Raw genomic sequence first — 24,216 nt, forward strand, 5'->3', positions numbered from 1 at the left:
AAATCTTTAATTCATTAGATATATCTGATTTTTTTTTCTTTCAGTCATAAATCAGATTATTAATTTATTTTTCATCATAAAACTTTGACCAAACATGACAAAGCAATTTAGATGCCATTTTCATGATTTTTAATTTGGTGACGTGAGAAAAGAATCCAGAATGTCCTCTTTTTTCCACAGATATTGCTTCTCTTCTTAACCCATGATCTGCAAAAGCAAATATAAATGATCAGTTGCGATGTTCAAACACAAACCATTACAATCTATGCAATTCTTGAGTTATCAAATACTAACGCCGTTCATCCAGCTGATGTAAGCAGAAGCACGGGTAAAGACGGTGGGTTTCTGGTAGGTGTTGCAGCCAAGGGAAGACACAAAGCTGGTCACTCCGTGGACCACCCACTGGCCGTTGACACTGCAATTCAGGGGGCCACCAGAGTCACCCTGCATAAGTAAAATTATATTTTTAAAAAACTGACTTTATTTAGATTTTTTCATTATTATTCCTGCAACCTTGGAAAAGTATTCATGCCCCTTGAACTTTTTTGTTTTGTTTTATTATAACAACAAAATTAAAGGAATAAGTAATAAGGAGAAGTTTAAAACATGGAATGGTCGTTAAAAAATACAGCATACTCTCAGAGCTCTGTTCAAGTTATTAAAAATGGAGAGAGTGTGCAAAACCATCCATTATTTATTTTCCACCTCACAATCATGCACTATTTTGTGTTGACCTGTGACATAGCATCCCAATATCATACACTAAAGTTTGCGGGTGTAAGATGACAAAAAAGTCAGTTAATAATTATTTATGTATCACCAGTTGTCTGTGTCAATACTTTTATGTAGCTCTGCACATCATTATGAACCTTATGATTGTCCACTCTTTGTTGAAAAGAGGGAGTTCAACAAGTGGCTCACCTGACAACCAGAGTCGCTGCCACCTCCAGCACAGACCATGGTATTCTTCACAGTGCTGCCCCACCAGCTGCTGCTGGAGCAGGTGCTGTGACTAACAACAGGCAGGTAGGCTTGCTTCAGCTGAGCAGACAGGCTACCACCAGCTGAGAAAAACAGCCAAACATATCAGAGCCTGTCTGAACGTCCACCATGTTAATCATTTTAGTGTGAAATTATGCTAGACTCACTCTGAGTGCGTCCCCATCCAGAGATGTAGCAGGGGTGGTTGTGGGCCAGAACCTGACCGGAGGGAGGAAGAGCACCCAGCTGGACATAGTTGTTGAGGACAGCGTCAGTGGACAGACGCAGCAGAGCAATGTCGTAACTACAAGAAGCAGGAAGCAAATGCCAATTTCTTTAAGATCCTTGAGAGGTGAGTTGTGCATAAAATTTAACTCTATGAAGAAACATATTTCTTTGTTCTTTTAAACAATAAAACCACCTTACCAAAATTTTATTTTGTTCTAAAATCCATTAAAACCATTTTGTTCAAGAAATAAGTATCACGTATCTTTTAACAAAAGTTAAGCAACAAAACCTTTTTTTTTTCTCAACGGTTATGCTGGTAATTACTTAATTGATGCACTTCCCTAGGAGTTATAGTAACAACTAAAGAAGAAAACAGCATAGAATATTTTTTTTCACATGGGAAATATTATAAATAACAAGTAAGCATCAAATGACACAAATTCTTCATGTTTTTAAAACTTAAGTGCAAGATTACTTAACACTATGCTGCATTTGATGTATAGGTCTGTCTTTTTTGACCTGAACACATTAAAAACTGGTGAAACTACATTCTTACTAACCCTCCAGCCACATTGTTGGAGTTCCAGTTAGGGTGGACGTAGACCCGGCTCACGCTCAAGTACTGCTCCGTCCCCTCGTTTTTGTTGATGTCATGATCTCCAACAACGACACGCCAAGTCATGGATCTTTTGCCCATGCAGAAGAGACAACATGTTTCGTTCAGCTATATTTATCCAAGCTAATTAAAACAAATAAAACAATAAAATGATCAATAGTTATTTGAAGTTGAATCTCTAGTAAGTGGGGCAATATCAAAAGTATATTCAGGTCTATGAAAATTGCTGCTTCTCTTGTTTTTGTTCTCTTCAGCTTTTCCATGATGTGGAAAACTCCCACCTGTCCACACAGTGAGCAGCAGTCATGACCCATCCTCTCCTAACGAGAGTTCCTCCACAGGTGTGGTAGAAGTAGCCTCCAGATTGGTACTGAAGGGAGATCTGAAAAAATGCCAAGAGACAGTTTTGCAAACACAAACAAGTAAACCCCAAACCTTTTCTCCAATGTCTTAAAAAAAACTTCCTAAAAATAAAATCTAACGCTTGATGAGGATGAGGAGATGCAAAGGAAAATGTCCAAGTTTGATTGAGATAAAGTGACAGTAATATTTCTTGGACTTGTTTTTGGGAAAGATTTAAGGGAAATATACTTTCATTACATTTATCAGTTGGTGTACTTGACTTGTAGAGCAGATGTGATCAGTTTAAAATCTGAAGATTTCACATGTTTAATATCAGCAAGCAAGCTCCATGATATTTACATGTTTTCTTGTAATTTAAAATTAATTTAAAGCTACTTTTAGGCCTTTTTGTCTTGTCTTTATGGTAATGATTGTTTAGTTAAGTTTCCAACACATGAATTATAAGGTCTGAAAGGGTTTGAAGTATACCTGCCACGGCCAGGAGTTAGGTCTGGCCACCTCTCCTCCCACAACTCTTCCCTCACCAATATCATCCTCCAGGTACCTGGGCTGAGGTTCAGCCAGAACTGAACAAAACAGATATCCAAAGGAAATAACAATATTACCTTTAAATCCATATGGGGCTTCAAAATAAAATAGGTGGTACTTACCCAGGGCTGCAAGAGAGGTCAACAAAAGAAACTTGAGCATATCTGCAGTCTCCTTAAACTTTCTGTCCTGGCAACCTCTGTCCAGTGCTCTTTTATACCCTTAGGTCAGCTAATACTGATAGTGCTGTGGATTACGTGTCCAATGCCACCATACATCCACCTGTGCAGATCCCACAGTTATCATCAGAGCAGGAAGGACAGACTACATTGATTCAAAGAATAGTTTGTACTGGGTGTAGCAGTTTTACTTACCGTACTAGGAACCGTACTAGGAAATACCGAAAGATTCCCTCTACAATTTTGCGTAAAAATTTATTTTACCTGCACAGCATATGTTTAAGAATAAGTCTAATGATTAATGATCATTTCTATTTCATGAAATGTTTTGCTGCTTTTGAAAGTAAAAAGGCTAAACATTCATAAACTCGTATATTGAGATATGTACTGCTAACTCAGCAAAAACATCTACTCAAGAGAATTGGATCATCTTGTCACAAAGACAAGTTTAATAGCCATGGGTTAAATAAAAGCCATGCAGCAGAGAAGATAAAAATACTGATGTGTGATGAAAATCTCTTTGAAACATTTTACACTTTCACATTATTCAATATTGCCCCAGTCCCACATCAGGGCAGAAGGTGAAGATAGATGGGAGGTGGTATAATAGTTTCATGCCAGGCTGTGGATTATTGTAACTCCACAGCAAAGCCCTTTTTCCACTGCAGGGTCCGGCCTGGCCCAGCCAGGCTCCCTTTGACCCGGTCCTATTGGTCCTATACCCCTGGTCGTTTTGCATTGAGCTGGATACGTCATGTAAATCGAATTCTTGCTAAAGCTACCGAGAAAATTCACATTCATTTTTTGAGTGTGAAGAAGACTTTTGTTGTTCTGTCGGTTAGTCTTAATTTCCATCATTTGGTAATTTTATGGAAAAATAAACCCATGATTAAGACTCTGCTAACTAAACTTGGAAAGATATTTTTGAACTACAGGAAAATATTAATCAAGTATTTTTACTTATTTTATGAAATGTATCTGCCCATCTAATGTAACATTTTTACTTATTAATCCAAGAGAACGAATTCAGCTACGAGAAGAAATGCTTTTTATTTGGCAAAGTTGATCCCCAAAAAATTCACAGTGTAAGAAAAACAAAAATGGAAAGCTTGTGTGTTATATGCATATAGAGAAACACAAAAAGAATGAGTGACACCAAGGCAAAACTAATTAAGACATGATCAAGAGCTATATCTATAAGCAGCATACTTTGAGGTTAAACACATAATACTGTTAGTGAGTAATCAGCTTTTTTTATTTGATTTAAACTACTGGATTTAGTGATAGGTATCCATAATTTGAGTGTGAAAAAGAATTATATGCTCTAAAACTGACAATATTCAGGCATATCTTATGGCAATGAATAACACAGCTATAAGTTTGCACTAAGGAGAGAAAATAGATGTGAATTATGTTTCTGATTTTTAAAGAACTCCTAAGATTAATTGATGTTTTATTTGCGTATATTGCTTTTTTTACTCTATTGCAATGCATGCACCAACAAACTGTAAGTATTTACCATACATTACCTGCCATGGCCATGAGTTAGGTGTAGCAGTCTCAGTATTGAACCTCCCATGATTGTTCTTCAGGTAACTGAGCTCAGGCTCCTGCTCGGCCAGAACTTGTTAGAACCAAAAACATGAACAATCCTGTTATATAGTCATATTTTTAATTACAGTAAGGTTATAAAAAAGCAAAGGAAATGAAACACAGATCAGAGAAAAAGTCCCTGTGAAGTTTATTGTCTGCAGTCATTGACTTACCAATAGCTGCAAGACTTGTGAAAAACAGAAATATGAACATCTTTTTGTAGTGTGAAGGGTTTTTTAAATAATGGGTGCTTCTGCTTGTCTTTTATACCTGAGGCTGTGAAGAAAATTTTATTTTTTTGTTTTTGACCTAGTTCAGTCATGCACCTGTGTTTTTTCTCACAGTGTAATCAAAGCACACCTGTTGCATATGTTAAGAACAAGCTAGGAGATATGACTTACAGGGATTTAAAGCATGTTGAAATGTATTTGTAACGGCGTTTGAGAAAACACATTTTTGTAATACTTCTTAAACAAAACAGAGTTATAGTGTTGCTTACCAAATACATCAGTGTATTTCACAAGCATTACCAAATGCATCGGCATTTGGCAGCGGTTTTAGCATAAACACTAAAGCTTCTTATCTTTGCAAAAATATTTTTACCCCCATTTGACCACCAAAAGAGGGCTGGGGGCGAGTGGGTCTGCTGTACTGGTCCTGGGGTGAAGGGAAGTCCAGAATCTGGCCCTCACATTATCTAATTGTGGACAAGAATATTGTTTTCAAACTAGGCCTGCTGGTGAAGAAAAATATAAGCCTTATATATAAGTTAAGTAAAACCATTTTGACAATTTTCCTTCATACTTGTCATGGCAGTGGTGGGGAATAGCCCCACACTACCATCCCAAACACAAAATAGTTTGGGATCTGTTACTCTATTTTTGAGTCAGGCAGCCTCCAAAAAAACAACTCCTCCAGAATATTATTGCATTAATTGAAAGGTATCCGGAAAAGTAACTGCTCATGAGAGAAACTTGATCCAAACCTGCTGCCAACAGCTTCTGGAAATTTCAGGTTTTTAAGGAGCTATTCCAGAGCTGGGGAACATAGAAACAAGATGTTACATCCTCTTGCTTAGTTCTGTTCCTGGAAACAGCACGTAAGCAAGTATATCATTAAGGATCAGCTTTATTTGCCAAGTTCATGTACAAAACCAAGGAATTTGACTTTGATTCTACTTTGCTCTCAGACATTTTAAATGTAATCACAAATAGAGTCTTGTAAATATATATAGACAGTATTTTTTACAAAAGCAAGGTTAAATTTGTGCAAATTCATGTGCACACACATGTTCTCATAAATCCTGATGTATGGTTAGATTTTTTCCAGTTTGAGCCAGTTGTCTGACATTAGCCTATCCCATTGATGTCACAGTTCTACTGAGAAATAGTTGTGACATGGTGGGAACGCATGACTTTTTGAAGTATGCTCAAAAATGAGTACGCAAAATAAACAAGTTGTTTTACCTTGTAGGTCAGCAAAGCATATCAGAGAAGCCTTCTTATTGGTCAATCCTAGATATGGTGGCTGCTGTGCTGGTTCTGGTTCTGGTATGAGAGGTATAATAATTAACAAACTAATGATCTGAAAACAGATTTAGGTGAAACTAGGAGTACCATGAAGCTTCAGTCTCGATGTGGATGGTGCTGTTTTATTTTTCTACTATGATCAAAAGCTTCACAGTTTTGTGGAAAATCCAGTAGTTCTAATAAATTCATGTTTTTGTGTGAAAACACCATGTTTGACCTGATAATATTGAAAATATGTGACCCTCATTTATTTATTTATTCTGTCTGATCAAATGACTTTTCCCTGTTCGATGGACAGCAGTCTTCAGCTTCAGGCTATCCGATAATGGAGCCAGAGAACGATATTACATCAAAATAAAAGCCTCTGTTATGAGGAAACTAATTGTTTAAGGTTAAATAATTGTAAAATTATGATTTAAAAGTAGATTTTAGTACTGCATGTCTTTTTTTATGTCTATATTGTCATTGGTGAATTAAAAAAACAAAAGTAACCTGATGCAAAATGAATAGACATAATTTTACACTGATTATCTTCAATAATTATTTTTGGAATGAAAGGGTCAGATTAAACAAGCATTCCATAGTTTTATGTAAATGTACACATTAATAGAAGCAGTACACAGTAACATGAGTGAGAGCAGCTGTTTGACTGTGAAGCATCGCTCCACTAAGCCTTCTGCCAGTATAGCTGAAGACTATCTGGAGAGCTTACTGAACTGACGAGCTTTAGATAAATTAGCACAGCTTTGGCTGAACACTGGAGAAAAACTGAAAGATTTTCTTTCTTTTGATTTTTTTCTTAAATGATCAGAGTATTAATTTTTTTAACTTCTCTTTGCTTTTCAGAAGAAGATAACGAGTTGTTTTTCATCCTGTTGATGCTAAAACTGGACTATAAACTCAAAAATACTGCTTTTTAAGGTCTAATCGTGGTTTTATGAGCTTCAAATATTTTTTCTGTAACCCACAACTAAAAGATTGTAAGTCTGCATGTTATCTGAAAATTGTGAATCAGGGAAGACGTAGCTCTGCTGGATGACAGAACTGCAGGGGAAATTTGGTTTGCATAAAGAGAACTGGGAGTCCTAAGATGACTGAGGTTCTGTGGAGAGAAAATATAAACATGGACAAAATACCTCCTCTGTTAATGACCAAAAAAGTCCACAATGGTCCCTGAAATAAATTTAAATTGACTAAAATACTATAATGAAAATATATTACAATTTTCTTTTGCAATTTTTTTTGTTTATTGTAAAAATGAATATCAATATATGAATGTTTTCACTGCAATAAAACTACAAAATAAGATTTATTTAAAAGCTTTAAAGATCACAGATAAAAGCTGTAATACATGTAGAACATTTTATTTTTTAAATATGGTATCTGGAGTCTCGGGGGTTAAGAACATCCACCGGCATCTGCATCAGAAATGTAGATCGTTTTGAACTTTTCAAGCAGTCGTATGTGCTTCTCCAGTTCAGTCAGTTGCTCCTCCATGTGGACCTTGCGGGCTTTCTGCGAAGGGGTGTATAGGATGAAAGGAAGGCCCTGATATTCATGATGCACTTCGTGCCATTTCTTCTTCAAGCCCTAACAAGAAGATGCAAATGTGGGAACATGACATAAGACATTATTCTATCTTTACATTCCTTTGATTTTTTCTGTCCAATTTTAATTACTTCACCAGATGTTTTAGATGTTAGATGTCTGTTGCTAAAGAAAACAAATGCAGCATACCTCCAGGGTAGCTTTTCGCTCGTCCTCTGACACTTGTCGTGTGGCCTGCTTCTCCTTTTCAAGTCTCTCCTGGTCATCCCTAACCTGCTGTTCAGCTTCACGGCGCTGCTGCAAATACATGGGTATCTCACCATAATCCTGCAGGAATGAAAAAGAAACTTCACATCCACCCATAATTTGTTCAAATGTTCATCTGGGCTCCTACATGGAAAATGTAGCAGCTAACAAGAATATAAGCTTGGTTTAGCATCGTTGGACTTAGGGAGATTCTGAATATTATTCCATTTTCAATACATAAAGTAGATAACATCCAGGTGCTGCTGGTCAGTCACTGAAAAGTTAGAAAGGTTAGAAATAGCACTCTTGGCCCAGGACTTGTCAGCATTAGCCACACTTTCCATGGAGTGAAGTGACAGGATGAAGAATAATACCTTTTTCATCACATATTTGGGGCTAAGTCCAGCATTTTGAAGAAGCTCTTTGTGTGTCTGTGCAAAGTCTACACGAGAGGGCTTAGGCTTCACATCAGCTGTCTGTATGACAGCCTTCTTGATTGGACTCAGTGGATTGTTGGCCCGTACATGGAGGGGTGGCCTTGCTGCAGTGATATTACTGGTTTTCTGGATGCCTCCAGTCCCTGTCCCTAAAGAAAAGCATATATCAGGTGGGTTATATTGACAGTACAAAAGCAAATCCTCATGCAGTTGTTTGAGAAACTTACTCTCAGGAACTTTGGGGTGCTTTGCGTGTTTCTTGAGGTAGTTCGATGGAGAAGGCAATTCAAGTTTTGCTGGTCCCATTGTCTTCCAAGCCTGTTTGTTTAACTTCTGCTCAAGCAGAATAGCTGCCAGGCGCTTGGGTACATACCTTTAGTAAGATATCACAACATAGAATATCTTCAATAAAACTTGAGGAGAAAAACAACAACAAAAAGAAAAACAAAATTCTGATTTTAAATGACAGAAATAAAAAAAATTCCTACTTCTGTATTCTAAATTTTGAGCTCAACTGTATGGTTACCACCTTTCATAAATGAAAATAAGAGACGCCCACCACAGCGTTTTGGGGGCAATAACCACCATGGTTCAGGTCGCTAATATTCATGTTCTGATATTGTTTATATAAAAATACTGGAAATAATGTATAAAGCATTGAGGAAAAGTCTTCCTTCTGGTATTCAGGAATTATTTAAGCTAAGAGAGCATAAATATAATTTGCAAGGTTTGTTTATAATGTGCAAAAGAGAAAAGCCAGATAAAGTCTTGATGTGTTTCAATTATTGGTGGAATGAATTGAATGATGATTTTAAGTTATGTCCTTTCTCTGTGAACTTTAAAATAGCTAAAAAAATAGTAAAATGATCAAATCTAAAGCTGTTATATAGATTATATATGTACTGGGAAGATATCCTTGTAAGTTGTAAGGTAAAAAATAGGGTAGGCAAGAATAAGCTTTGCTTTGGCCTATTCCTTTTTTGGTTAACTGTGGGTTTGTTTATTGCTTTTTTTTTCTTTCTTTTGTTGTTTCCTGTGTTTGATGTGGACAATTTACCAAAATAAAGTGATTGATTGATTGATTGATTGATTGATTGATTGATTGATTGATTGATTGATTGATTGATTGATTGATTGATTGGATGGTTTCTGCTTAAAGCGAAGTCACTCACAGTGAATAAAGCATTCTGAAATTTTAATTAAGTAAAAGGAGCAATACTTCATACTCATGTTACTCAATTAAAAGTAAAAATTATGACATAGGAAAACTACTCCTAAAAGTTTTTTTTGTTTGTTTCTTTGTTCATTTGTCTTTCAAAAAGTTACTTAAGTAAATATGACTACTTACTAACCACCTCTGGTCACACATAGGGTTTTAAAAAATTGTTAAATAAATGTAACATTTGCTGCCTGTATTATGAGATGAAAGAAAGTCAGATCATCCAACGGTCAAGCCACAGTAATAGAAAAACATATATGATCAATGGAAACTACATTCCTCAAAAATGTCTGCATTTCTAAATAAAATACAGAAAAAGGTTCTACCAAAGCCTGGTTGTTGTAAGTCAGGCCCTGTTTACAGGACAATGATCCAACGAAAATTTTATTTTTGTTTCGTTTCTGTTAACACATTTACATGAAGACATTCTAATTACAATCTTTGTTTACACAGTAACGGTACACATCAAAAACGTGTAATGCTCTCGCCACGCCGCTAGTTAGTGCTAGGTTCTTTGAAACTAAGTGCGCATGTGTTAAAAAAAAATAAATTGTACTTGAAAGCACGTCGATTCGCGTTTTCCTATACTGTTCCCCCAGGTACCGGGGGGAAACACACACTATGTTCGTCTGATTAGGGTAGGCTTGGGAGAAAAGTGGGATAACTTTGCTGAAACTCGTCTGAGCTTTCACTGAGTCCGTAGTTTTCTAGATAAGAGCGCTTAACAAGCGAGTCCTTGGGCTGAGCGCTGAACAAGCACACGTGTATTTTGCCACCTGGACGGTGAGGAGCGGTGAAGAAACGCTGAGGGAACCGTATCTGATGGGGAAACACGAATTTTAATAACACCTGTATTGTCAGTAGTTTCTTCTTCTGTAGATTGTAGGGAGCTACTATGTTTTGCGTCATACTATGCATGAGCTAGGAATTCCTTGACAGAACAGATCCATTTACTCTGTTTACAAGACAACGGATACCGATACGTTCCAGAAACATTGCACTCTGGAACCCGTTTTCACTCTGTGCCGTTGTCAGAGAAAACCGTCGGTGTTTTCATGTAAATGTACAGTACAAACACAACGAAACAATTTACACCAGAAATTGTTTTGTAGACAGGGCCTAGTGTCTGCAACGTTTCTGCAACGTTTCTTCTGATCGGGGTTGTCCGTTATCAGGCAGCCCACTCGACAATTTGCCTGGATTCCATATTTCCAGTGTTTCATTATGTTCATTATTGATGACTTAAGTGTTTATGTGTGACAGATGTCTATCGGATATTTAGTACGGAACAAATTGCGCCTCGTGTCGGTTTTGGATTGGTTCGGTACTCCATTGAAAACGTGGACTAAATTCTTCTTCGTTTTATTTTTTAAGTGACTTGTACAGCTCACCTTGGCGGTTTTTTCCCGGCATCCTTTGAGATCCAGTCTTGAACGCTTCCTTTTGCGTTGATTGCTTCAGACATCGCAAAATTGTGAACACACTTCAAAAAAAGTTAAAGCACCTACCTGGCTTGTTGCTAGGTAACTTGCTCACAAGTCTTTAAAATTCTAGTATTATTATTCAAACATTTCAAATTCTGTCCAAAACAAAATGTGATTTATTTTATATCATTATGTAAAATTCTGTTATAATTCAAACACCTCAAATTCTGTATAAAGCTAAATAAGATTTATTGCAGCGTAAACACTGTAAAAATAGACAAATTTATTTGTATTTAAAATTATGGAGATATGTAATCATTTAAATGGATCTGCTGGACGGATTAGAATTTAGGCAGCCATATTTTCGGGCTTGAAGTTGTCTGGCGTTAGTATATCCCACTGATATCGCAATATACTGAAAAGTACGGTGAAATGGTGTGAATGTACGAGTTCTGGATATATTCTCTAACATGTCTAAAAAAGTAACTTATGTTCTCCAGTCTCAGTTTAGGGATTCACATCTTAAAAAACACACACATAAAACTTGCTAAATATAGATCATTTTATGAAATAAAAGTGTGTTTTGTTTTCTACATTATCCTTAAAACAAATCAATATATATAAAAAAATTAAAATAAATTTTACACATAAGTTCAATTTATGAATTGTTTTATTTAAGATCAAGTTTCATCTGAGTCCTAGAATTACGTTGTTTTCTTTATTGGACATTGAGTTTTCCACAAAAATATAGCCTAGAAGATGACCTATAATAAACAATGAGTTTGGTAATGATTGGTTAAAGTGGCTCAACGTCTCCTTTTTGTTGGCGTCTTGGATTCAAGTGATGGTCCTTTTTTCTTTTTTGCCCCTGAAGTCTTGGATTCTGATGGCTTGGTCCTATTTTCTGATCCTGTTGGTTGAAATGAACAAAGACTGAATTTTACAGTTAATCAAATATAAAAATGACAAAAAGTGATATGCACTACCTGGGATCCTCAACAAACCATACATTTTAATATCAATGTGCTTTTCAGTGCATGCTTGTACAGTAAAAGGAAGATAACATAGTTTTTACAAATATAAATGTGAGTTTTGTGTATTGTGCATATATACTCATTAACAATGCCCCTAAATAAAATCCAGTACACTTGATTTCAGTGAAGAGCCCTGATTTCTACACTAGGATCAGTGTAGAAATCAGTATATTTTAACCAATTAAAATATATAATTGATGCTGTATATTTTAAGCACCAATTAGATTAACTTGAGGGCTCCTGCTTACTCTTGTGGAGCTGCAGAAGTCCATTGTTCAGGTGGGGTAATGCATGTTTGTTATTCTGTAATTTGTTAATCTAATCCATAAACCTGGCATTTGTGGAAAAATTACAATATTGTTCAGTTGTTGAAAGCATGCCAAAAAAATCCCTCTGCCACAACTAGTGTGAGAGATACAGCAAGTTAAACTGAACTTTTTTTTAGTTTTATTTTTTTTACCAGACTTGCTGAACATTATGTGGGGCGGAAAACTAACACCCTGAAAGCAATATGCCTAAGGTGGAAAGTAGTGGTGGCAGACAAACATTCTGTGAGGATGTTTTTATTCATCAGGAGAAGGGGAGCAAGTCCGAATGACAGTAAGATATTGAGGTAAATGGAGGATAATCCTGGGCAATAAATAAATAAATAAAAATAGTAATAAGGATCATAATAATTCTAAAAGACTACAAACTGGGCAGGAGGTTCACCTTTCACCAGGGGAACCCTAACCATATAGCCAGGGCTGCAATGGAAAAAGTTTAGCTCAGGGGTGGAGGAAAATTCAAATAATGTCAAATTTGAGTTGAGCAGAGTTATCCAGATACATTAAATAAGATTAGCTGATCAAATTATATTAGAGTAAATTCTATAAGTCTCTGTTGTCAACAAAATAAACAATACCTTTCTTTGGATCTTTTCCTTTAGGGGATGTTTTTCTTGTTCGTGGTAAAGCCTTCTTCTTTGGTTTTGCTGCTTTTTGGACAGTCTCCAGCTCCACTTCCACAGGATAATGATCACTGATGTTTCCAGCCTTGGAGAGTAAAAACATGAAATTATAAATCTTAGCACCTATTCTGTACTCTAAAATGTCTGAAAGTGTTAACCATTTCCCTAAGATGCAGTATTGCTAAAGAATAAAAATGATAATAATAATAAAGCATACTTCTTCATCTGTCAGCCCAAACTCCACTTGAAAGTTGAAAGACTTTGCAGAGTCAGGAACAATGGCATCCAACATTTCTTCCCCATACACCACAATCCTATTTGAATAAGATAGCATCACAATGCATTTTATTGGTGCAGTTTGTGACATACCTGCAAGTACATTTACACATTTACATTTACATATAATATTATTAGATAGTACTTTAAGCAAGAGTGGATATGTTTTGCTGTTCATGATTTGTTAGAGGGAATAAAATTCAACCCTGCAGATTCAGTCAGGTGAAAAAGAAAGTACACTATTTTTAAGATCTAAGTTTAACACATTGAGGCAGGGTGCCATCCTAGAGGTCACCAGGGTCCAATACTAAATAACAATAAGGGGATCTATAACAAAAATTACAAGATAGAAAAATGTATGAAAATCAAAGTAATTCATGGCAGGTAATTAACTACTGTAACCTACCTTCAAACCTCAACAAGCTTAGACAAATTTGGAAATAAAGATATTGAAACATCCTTCTCAAGCAAGATGATTATTTCAATTTATTTCAAGGAATTAAATATCAGGAATTTATTTTTATTCGAAGTGTGCTAAAAATGTACACAGACAAACGGCTGTTGTGATGTAAACTCGTTATCTAATTCCAAGACAAAGTCATCTTTATTTTGTTCTGACTTATTAAACCTCATGTTAAAAGTGACAACCTGCTGTTTTAATAATGTTGTAGAAACAAAGATGGTTGTCCTTGACACCTAACATGTATCTCACCTGTCGTAGGTGTTGTCATTATAATTACTAGTCGTGGTGTCAACATCGTCATCTATCAACCAGTAGAAGGGATCAGAAGAGATGCGGATTGATTTCTTTTTCTTCTTGGAAAGATATCGACCGTCTGCGTTGAAGTCCCCCAATATCATGATGTTCTGCCAAGGACAAAAAAATAAAAGTCAAAACCACACTTTACTGTACACAAGTATTTAGAGTAGTGATGAGTTTGTAAGCAAAACTGCAATTTTACTTTTTATTCTGCTCCCCCAAGATTTTCTTCATTGGCAGCCTTCTCAATTACTTTAGTGTTAAAACACAATCAAAAAGATCACACTAACCTCTTACTGTTTGTAATTTCAGAAAAGGTCCACAATAAATGAAAGAAATCATGGTGTTACTCAATGAGTGATTTACCAAACACATTATCCAGCATCTCACTCACATTTTTAACAAGACAGTGACACCTGGCATTTGAAGAATTTCTCCTCTGAGTTACAGTGAAGAGATGGCTGAAATGAATAATTTCTGGCTGAATTTTAACAAAGCTATTAATAAAAACTCTAATATCGCCTTCCAATTTTCAAGTTGCATATCTATATAAATATCTATATAAAATGTAACAACTTACATTAGTTTTCCACTTCTGTCTGACAGCTTCAACCACATCGTAAAGCTCATCAAGTTCCTTTACTGAGTCTTCTGGCTTGGTGTGGACTGGAATCAGGACCAGGTCTTTTACAACTGCAAGTGGACGTAAAAGCAAATAACAGACCCAGATCCACAGTGCACCTAAATATATGTGAGCTCAAATAAATCTTTAGGTTTAAAATAAATTAGAGGCCTCAGTTCAGTGTTTTCACATTTTTCATGTCAAAATTTCTCCTGGTTCACATGATCTCAGTCCTTTTAAGCCTCAAATAAAACACAACATTAGAGCATACATTCATAGCAAATATATTTATAACAGTTATACATAAAGTGTTTACTTTGCAAAAACTGCGACACATACCAGGTTGGATGGACAGATGGATGGATGATAATTGTAGGCAGTAATATAGGAATCAAAGTATGTGCATAAAAGTAGCTTTCATTCTCTTCATACATACTTATACACATTTGGAAAATAGTTTTTCAAATTTCATATGTTTCCAAACTATGTAGAAACACTGTCATTTCACTGTAAAAAAACTGACATATGGTAATATTTAGTAACGATAAACTCCTCTCTCTGGTACAGCACAGCACCATATATATTCATTGCTGTATGACTTTTATGAATTTCTCATTTTTTCATTTTTCATGAATCACCATCAGATTTGAATGAAGCAAATGTTGCAGGCTTATAAAGGTAAACCATAGTGGTTTGACTGCAGTGAAACCATGACCTTGTGTTGTTGATGATTTAGAAGACTTTAGCTGAGAATATGTTGCAATATTTTATAACCTAACCTGTAAGTAAAACTATAATATTGTATTTTTTAGTGTAGTGAGAGTAAGCGTTTAAATGAAACTATTATAAAGACTTGAAAGGTAGGATAGGAAGACTGGCAAAAAGTGCAGTCATAATATCCTAGCAAATTGTCTGATGAAATCTTTGATTATTTATATGTTAACTTGTGTGTGGTGATCTGACGTTTCATTAATGTGGAAAAGCACACACCTGTGGAGGGACAGTGGAAGCGCAGGATGAAGGGCTCTCTTGCGAAGGCATCTACATCTCCAACCTGATTATCTTCATACTGATACTGAGCAGTAAGATTGACCTCATTTGCTCTGAAGCACAAACAATAATAACAATAAAAAAGTTTGTTACTGTTTCATGAACACGATTTTAAACCTTTTGGAGTACACGAGAAGTCACATTTTTGGAGAAATTTGTAGATTTTTTCCGCTCAGAGTGCATCAGAAACATTATGAAATTGTACTAATTGTTTATAGCATAGATTTAACAGGACATCAGAAACATATCGCAAACATTTTGGTCGAGATTTGTCAGATGTACTTCCAAGATGAATTACCCACCAGAAGATTGAAAACTGTGCATCAAGGGATGGACATGGTCAGCAAGGTTGGAAGATAACACTCAGTTTAGATCAATGTTTTCATTACTTTTTACTCCTAATTGTGACTCTTCAATCTTAATGTGCAGCTAAATAAGGGGATGCTTTTTAAACCTGCTGTTGTCCAGTTTTGGTGAATCTGTAAGAAGTATTGTCTCAGCTTCCTGTTGCTTGTTGGAGTGATAAATGCTGTAGCCCATTTGCTTAAAGGTTTGATGATTATCTGACTTATTGTTGTTTTTTTATTACGCAAATGTTTGGGAGAACAAACATTTTACTTTCAGCTGTTACTTTCTGTTCTATTTCTAACAATAAAAAAGGCAAAATTGCCCCCTCTATAAAGGGACGGTGTTGTTTGCTTTTGATGTAAGTTATATTTTGAGTTTCTAAATCCTCACCACATAAAGTTTCTTAGGTCATTCATTGTTCAAAATAACATAACCACAGAGAAGCTATGTGGTTAGGCTCGACTGTGTTGTATAAAGCAACTGTCTGTTTCACACGGTCAAAATACCACAACTAACAGGAAACTGTGAACAGAGAACAACAACAAAGAAATCCTTATAGTGTTGTTTCAAAAAGTCTAACACAAAAACTGATTTTTGATGCAGAAATAGTAATTTACTTGAAAGTATGTCAGTGTGCTGAATAGTATTTGTAGTAAATACTAGGAAAGGGCACTTTTTTCATGAAATTCAGCATGAGTTCATCATGGAGATGATTAGTTTAGGTTAGTCTAATAATAGCCTTTCGCTCATCTGCATGGTCTGATTTCTTACACTTTCCTCATGATGATACCCAATAGATATGTGGTTTGGGTCTGGCCAATTTGCTGACCAACCAAAATAGTATGGTAGTTAGACATTTGGGAATGTGTACAAGGCTTATGTTCTGTTGTAATATGATTTCAACATCTCCATAAAGCATGTCAGCAGAGGGAAGCATGAAGCACTTTGAGATATCCTGACTGCGCACACTTCACACTGGACCTCCGATTAGATAGATGAATGTTGCTTCTCTTTGTATAGCCTTTAAAAAGCAGGACAATTATCAAAACACTGCCAGGCCTTAAAACGTCTCAAAAGAACAGTATCTGAAAATCTGTAAACAGGAACAAAAGAACCCAGTGAAAATGGACCATTATTCTTAAATTCGTCAACTACTGCTACTACTCTTGTAAGCGCTGAAGCCTTTTTATCTATGAGTGAATTGTGGGCCAGTGGTGATTGTCTTAGCAAATAAAAAACTGCTATTTTGAAAATCTGCACTTGGCAAAAAAAAAAAAACAAAAAAAAAAAAAAAGTTGTCAAAGTCCAAAGGGGATCTTTGAAAGCGCTTCAAAAACAAAGTGGTGAACATTTAAACTAAAAGAAACTTTTAAAAGACTATTTTAGAGTCGGTATTCCACTTTTTGGCAAAGCATATTTTATCAAGTCAAAGAAATTGGTCATGTGCTGGAAATGCTACCAACTGTAGCTCACTGATAACTCTTATGGGGTGTTTATTAAAATGAAAGATAAGAAATGTAGTTAAACCGCCAGACATGTTTTGCATGAATGTTTGTTCATGCAGCATTTGGATGTTTCTTTCTTCAATGTGTGGGAGTAAAAGGATAACAATAATTGATTGAAGTAATGAATGGAAGCACAACTCCACAGTCTCAACACTGTCGAAAGCAATGAAACAAAAAGATGTTTTATTTTATAGATTCTAAAAAGAAACTATCATCAAATAACTTTTGCTGACTAATAAAGGAAGGAAAAGATTGTGAACTTATTAGAAGAATGTTCTTACCGTTGGAGTTAAGTCAGACAACTTTGGAAGTGTGTTGCAGTGTTATGTCTTCAAACAGACGCTTCACTCTGCAGTAACACAGGAAGTGTCTCTGTTGCCCACAACCTCAAAGCAAGTGAACTTTTGCACGCCCAGCAGCATATATTATCAGATGAATAACAAGTTTCCTGTGCAAGCATTTAGAACCATGGCACTTTTCTGCAACACAGATCAGAGGGACCAACGTTCAACACAGGATGACTGAAGAAATATTCTGCTTGATTAAATTAACTCCCACAAACTTACACAAACTCCCACATATGGAGTTTGTGTAGGTTTCCGGGAAGAGCAAAGTTCTTTTCTATGACAATATTCCCAAATCTTCCTCACGGAAATTTTCCCATAAGGTTGCGAGGAAAGGTTCCTCATTAGAGGTTCTTTATTTGCAGTTTCCTCTGAAAATATGGTTTAATTCATTTAGTGGTGCTTTGAAAAGGGAACGAGAGAGCAGATAAAAAAAGGAGGAAGTGAAACAGCTGCAGAACCATCAAGACATGAGAGACAAAAATACTTCCTCTTTTTCCCCTTTGTGTAATTTATGTGACCTGAGATCCACAGTCCACCTGCTGTCATAGTTTGTAAACAGTTATAAATTCATTAATGGTAATTTATTAAACAACTTTGTTGCTTTCTTCTTCTTTAACATTTTCAGACATTTTGACTTCTTTACATGGAACGTTGTTGCAGAAGCTTCATATTCAGATAAATAAAATCCCGTTAAAAAAAAGAAAGTAAAAGAATAAATATCCTACAACCTTCTTGCAAGCACTTCTACACCAAAAAACAATTTTAAGAGACAAGTATTTTCAAAATGAAACTGCACAGCTAAAAGGTTGACCACATCCATTTAGCTGATTTCCAGGGATAGCCCTTTATCAGTCAGACTTCCTGTCAGGGACCAAGAAGAATGACAGGAAGAAATACTGCAGCAAAGAAGCCAATCTTCAACCACTTCTAGTCTGGTGGACAAACTCAGAAAGCATTGCAGTTTTCATTTTCTGCTCAAAATCAATTTAACTAAGAATTTAGTTGCTTAAATTAAAAGATGACTGAAGAAATGCAGAAAATGATTTTCATTTGAACAGACAAAAACATCTTGTTTTTCACACTTTATTTTTTAGATTAATAATAAACATAATGAATGCAAAGACATAAGACTTTTAACATTAAGTTATTTAATTACATCAAATGTGAAAAGCAATCCCATTTATTATCTGAAATCATAAAAGTAAAACATCCAAACTTTTTGTATGGTTTGAGGCTAATCATACAAACCAAACTGTTTAGAATTATGTTGCACTCAATGGTGACAAAGTGCAACATTCAGTTAATTTATATCTGAAACTGATTAAAGCACCTTTAGTCTAAGAGATTAAGCCTAAATTGGCAGTCTGAGAACACAGGGATCTGTTCACAGCCTGAGATAAGAAGCTGAATTATCAGAAAACTAATGCAAAAAAAAATTGTACATGCATGAATACTTCTTTTCAACTCAGCTTATTTGGATGAATCAGTCAACAGTGGATTAACACAGGCTTTGCAGAAAGCTGATGTCACCTGTGGGTTGATTTATTGGCAATCAAAGTGGAATGTTTAAAAACAGAGCTACATGGAGAAGAAGAGCAGAATATTTTTACATTTGGACCAGCTTTCAAGAGGAAGTGGTGTGAGTTAGTGAAACTAAAATACTGAAGTGGGAGTGAAAGCTACAAAAACAAATTCTAAACCATGGATGAATTTTTTAAACATAAAAAAACACATTTATTCTTCAATCTTTCTCATGTTGAAACATTTTTTCTTGTCTTAGACATCCAGGAGTCAAAAACAGATCCAATTGAGCTCAGCCACTCTGGACAGCAGTTTGTTGTCAGTCCAAATGTCCAGCATGTTTGCTAATCAATTTCTCTTTGCTGTAAGGTTGTCACTGCTCATTTTGCTGAGTGTCTGTAATGGTGGAAACGGCACCCTGGCCTTTGCTGACATCGCTAATACACGCCCATTGACCGTCCATGGACTCCTTCCACAGCGTCACCTACAGGCACAAGAAGGCACACGAATCTTTACCTTCAGCTTTTAGATCTCAACCACATTTATATTTGTACTTATCAAGACTCTTAAGAACGTGATGGTATATTTTACCTTGTTGTCTCCACCAGAAACTGCCAATATATTTCCGGTGATGGACCAGCTGACGTGCCAAACCACATCGTTGAACTTGTGGAGCAGTTTGACTGTCCAGGTGTTGCCAGCAGGGTCGTCACATGTCCAAATAAACACACGGCCGTCCTGGAAGTGACATAAAGAAACAGATGTTTACATTTACAGGATGAAACCCCTTCAATAATTATTTTTAATTTACTCAACATGTATCTATAGCAATGAAACTCACTCATTAGGTCACACTCTATTAGCGGTTATACTTAATTTAGCCTGGCCATAAAAAGAAAAATCTTAATAAAATATATATTTTTTTTAAACCACCAACTACCTTTAAAACATTATAGTTTTATGGCTCCACCTAGTGGTAAAAGTAAATAATTGAGTGCAGGGCAAAGCACTACATACACTTTAGTGTTTTATAAGAGATAAAAGAAACAATAACTATGTTTTAGAAAATGACTCTAGTAAACCCACAGGGTTTTACACCTTAAAACTTTACCTGGGAGCAGCTAGCAATGGTGCTGGTGGGAAGACCGATGGAAGGAGCCCAGCCAACATCTCTCACCCAATCACTGTGCGCCTCCAGCTTCTGGTCCTCCTTCCACTGACCGTCCTCCTCTCTGTAGAGAGGAAGCAACACTTAAAGCATAACATATTGGGCTTTTAAGTGGATGCAAAAATAAATACTTGACTAAAAGGTAATTATTCACATGAGAATTTCCAGTTGTTAGTCATTTACCTTAAAAATATGCTGAAAGTCTACTAGCAGGACATATATTTGGAAAATATTAAAGGAAGTTTAATTATGCAACAAAAAAATGCTTAAAATTAACTAAATATGAAATTTCTGCACTCTTTGTCTTGCAGAAAGAACTAGCATGTAAAAAAAATCATAAATACGCAAAAACAAATTACTTGAATATCAGACGCTTAGCATGAATCTTGAAAAAGGCTTATAATCACTATTTTGAGCAAAACTATCTACCTAAATAAGAATTAAACAAAAAGCATCATCACCACAGATATGTCACCACAGAGACTCACTTCCAGAGTTTAACCAGGTTGTCACAGCCTCCAGAGACAAAACGTTTGACATAGTTTGGTTTCTGTCCAGATGGTTGATCGATCAGACTGCCTGGGACTACAGCAGGAGCCCAGCTGACTGCATTACAGCCAATCTGCAGCAAAAATACACCTTATATTTACACTAAACATACTCCTCAAAATGAACAGCAAAGAAAAATAAACAAAACAATGACAGGAATCATAAACTACTTCTACCACTTGACTCACAGTGTGTGCATTGCTAATCTTCTTGACGTCCCACTGCTGATCTCCAGTAAATGTGAGTAGAGAAATCGCCCCGTCTGAGCTTCCACAAGCCAGAATTAAACCAAATTCATATGGACCCCAGCAAACCGAGTTCACTGTAGACACAGAGGTATGGAGAAAAGAACAAGATTAACGTTTTCACAGAATGTTGAAAATTCTCTCAGAACCAATTCATCATTAGATGATTGATGTCTGTCATGAAATATAAACAGAGGTTGCTCTAAAGCAGGGGTGGGCAATCCTGGTCCTCGAGGTCCAGTGTCCTGCAACTCTTAGATGTCTCCCTGGTCCAACACACTTGAATACAACAGCTGAATCACCTCCTCAGTGCAGTCAGGTTCTCCAGAGTCCTGCTAATGACCTCATTTTTTGACTCAGGTGTGTTGAAATAGAGATACATCTAAAAGTTGCAGGACACTGGCCCTCGAGGCCTGGAGTTGCCCACCCCTGCTCTAAAGGGACAGGAAATACTCCTAAATAAATGAGATGTTTTAGTTTCTTATGTGACCAATAAAATAAGCGATGAATGCTTAAAAAAAGCGGAAAAAGCGGAAAAATGCTGAAATTCATTTAACAGCAACATACAAGGACAACCGGAAAAAAATAAACAGTTTATTTATAATACAAAATGGAAAATGTGTATTATTTTATAATAATAAGGAAGATGGATTTAACACACGTTAAAACTTTCATAGTTTTACACAGTGCTACTGATTATATTAAACATACGCTTGATATATGCCTGAACTTCAATTTATGAACTACCTTGCTGTTGAATTTGTTATTCATTAAGGGAAACAAATGGTCAGTAGTTGAAATATTAAAAAAACATTGCAGCCAGACAAGGCCTGGTTTTCTTCTCCACAGAGTCAGCAGCTAAGCAGGAGGAGGAAAATAGATTCAAGGCTTTCTACCAACCTGACGATTCATGTCCGGTGTACTCGTACATCTTGTCCCAGGCTCCATTCTCCTCCTTCCAGATGATGACTTTTCGGTCGTAAGAACAAGAAGCCAAAATGTTGCCAAACATGGGGTGAGCCCACGCTACTTGCCACACGGGGCCTTCGTGTCTAAAAAGAACAATTATTGGAATTCAACATAAAAAATGGCTTCAATTCCACTTGAGTACAATGAATACAATAAATTAACGTAACCTTTAAAATGGCAAAAAACAACATAGCATAAAATAAAAGAATAAATTGTTACCAGAGGCACAGTGGGAAAATGTTGCTTGTTATTTACTTTTGGATCTTGACAGTATGTCATAGTTTTCTTGTTGTTGATTTAGTCATCCTGGTTCTGTTCCTTACCCCCTGAGATCTGCCACCAGAATCTGTCCTCCATTCCTGACATCAAAGATCTTGACGGTACGGTCAGAGGAGCAGGTGGCAAGCCGAGTCCCGTAGTAATCCATCTGGGCATCATGCTGAAACAAACACAACCAGGAATGCTCCACTATTTCATGATTGATTACCAGTGACACAAGCTGAAAAACTCAAAATATGAAATTGAAGAAATGAGTACCTGTTTTTACCAGAACCAAATTTCAGATTATGGGATTTTCAAAGACAATTTTGTATCTTAAACTACATTCTGTATCTTTAGAAGCTAGTTATACAAACCAAAACATACATTAGTCTGTTTTAAAACAGACTCCTTTGCACACGACTTTGCAAGACAATTTTATTTGCATAGCACATTTCAGCAATCTGGTAATTCAAAGCGCTAAAGGATAATTAGAAAAAAAGAAAAGAACAAGCAGGCAAAACATTATGTTACTATAATCATTTAGTTGGTATTTAGTTATTAAATAACTATTTAAATTTTCCTTTTGTACTAATACACTACTTTTTAAATTTAATTAAATTAAATAAGACATGGCCCTTTGCATACTTCTACAGAGGTATATAAAGGCTATAAAAACATGAGGTTCCAAAACTACATTGATGTTCCGATGACTCCCCAGGATTTGAAGTCCTTTTTAAAATGAGATGCCTGACAAAGTGCTAGAGCTACCAATTACTCTTGATGAACGTTATTTTGACAGTCAAGCAGACTTCCAAATGTAGCTGATTCACATTTTCTTAAGTGAATGTATTAAAATTAAACTATATCTACAAAAAATGCTGCGAATATTACAATTATAACAATCACTGTCTATTTAAAATAAAAAGTAATAAAAAGACTATATTTTTCATATACAAATTAATTGCAGTTTCATGTTTCTCAAATAAACGTCTGTAAAATACAATAAGAACCTTAATATACAGTAATGTGCTTCTGATGAACGTTTACAGTAAACAAATGTTCATAATTACTGTTAGATGTTTTCTTGATTACAAAGTGCACCTCCAAAGTATTTTATAAGTGATAAAAACAGATAAATGTTATAAATGGGCAATATACACTTCTGTATATTGCCAAAAACATATAAAACAACGTTTCAATAAAGATAATTCTTAACACTAGCCCCTTATGTTAGCTTCGAGCAACAACGACATATCAAGGGAATGAAAAGAAAATACTCACTATCATGTCCTCATGCGAGGTGTCCACTGTGTTAATAACAGAAACCTTTAAATCACAAAAAGATCATAATTAAGCACAAATCACAGAGAGATTTGGCCACTTCAATTAGCCACTGTGCTAACGAATTGCTAACTATGCGAGGACGTCAGTACTTATTAATAAGTATCATTGTTGTCCTGAAGCAGTTTGACTAGCAGCCAGCAGCTAAGTTTATAAGTACTCAAACTCACCATGACTGTTATTTAGTCCTCCTAAAATATTTACTTAAGTATATGTCAAATTAATTCTACAGGTTCACCAAACAGTCCGACGTGGCAACAAGTAAAGAAACCGCTTCCACCGAGTCCCGCCTTCCTTCCTACCGGGAGGAACAAAGAATGACGGAGAATGGTTCCAACTAACAAGACAGAGCTTCAGGCAATTTTCTTAAAATGTGTCAG

General features: G+C 35.8%; 4 protein-coding genes across 4 annotated transcripts; all 4 read right to left on the reverse strand.

Annotated features, from left to right (window-relative positions):
• Window positions 1-112: 112 nt before the first annotated feature.
• On the reverse strand, window positions 113-2,990 carry LOC122834557 (elastase-1-like). Its single transcript, XM_044123090.1, has 8 exons — window positions 2,839-2,990; window positions 2,657-2,754; window positions 2,107-2,207; window positions 1,770-1,895; window positions 1,149-1,285; window positions 922-1,064; window positions 295-444; window positions 113-207 (listed from the first exon to the last, which is right to left on the reverse strand). The coding sequence occupies exons 1-8, from the start codon at window positions 2,876-2,878 to the stop codon at window positions 196-198; spliced, it is 807 nt and encodes a 268-aa protein (XP_043979025.1). The 5' UTR covers window positions 2,879-2,990; the 3' UTR covers window positions 113-195.
• A 4,375-nt stretch (window positions 2,991-7,365) lies between these two features.
• LOC122834559 (enkurin-like) lies at window positions 7,366-11,006 on the reverse strand. Its single transcript, XM_044123092.1, has 5 exons — window positions 10,859-11,006; window positions 8,476-8,621; window positions 8,186-8,397; window positions 7,755-7,892; window positions 7,366-7,607 (listed from the first exon to the last, which is right to left on the reverse strand). Exons 1-5 carry the CDS (start codon window positions 10,930-10,932, stop codon window positions 7,416-7,418), a joined length of 762 nt encoding a protein of 253 aa, XP_043979027.1. The 5' UTR covers window positions 10,933-11,006; the 3' UTR covers window positions 7,366-7,415.
• Window positions 11,007-11,543: 537 nt separating this feature from the next.
• On the reverse strand, window positions 11,544-15,676 carry LOC122834560 (deoxyribonuclease gamma-like; the record flags this gene model as incomplete). The annotated part of the gene is made up of 6 exons (XM_044123093.1): window positions 11,544-11,801; window positions 12,830-12,959; window positions 13,092-13,188; window positions 13,863-14,017; window positions 14,491-14,603; window positions 15,523-15,676. Coding segments are annotated over 6 exons (753 nt in total), but the record flags the coding sequence as incomplete, so codon positions are not given.
• A 3,173-nt stretch (window positions 15,677-18,849) lies between these two features.
• On the reverse strand, window positions 18,850-24,180 carry sec13 (SEC13 homolog, nuclear pore and COPII coat complex component). Its single transcript, XM_044123091.1, has 9 exons — window positions 24,007-24,180; window positions 23,777-23,821; window positions 22,558-22,673; window positions 22,166-22,317; window positions 21,209-21,342; window positions 20,960-21,093; window positions 20,415-20,535; window positions 19,895-20,041; window positions 18,850-19,787 (listed from the first exon to the last, which is right to left on the reverse strand). The coding sequence occupies exons 1-9, from the start codon at window positions 24,007-24,009 to the stop codon at window positions 19,677-19,679; spliced, it is 963 nt and encodes a 320-aa protein (XP_043979026.1). The 5' UTR covers window positions 24,010-24,180; the 3' UTR covers window positions 18,850-19,676.
• Window positions 24,181-24,216: the final 36 nt, after the last annotated feature.

This window comes from Gambusia affinis, linkage group LG07 (genome assembly GCF_019740435.1).
Source record: "Gambusia affinis linkage group LG07, SWU_Gaff_1.0, whole genome shotgun sequence".
Lineage (NCBI taxonomy): Eukaryota > Metazoa > Chordata > Actinopteri > Cyprinodontiformes > Poeciliidae > Gambusia > Gambusia affinis.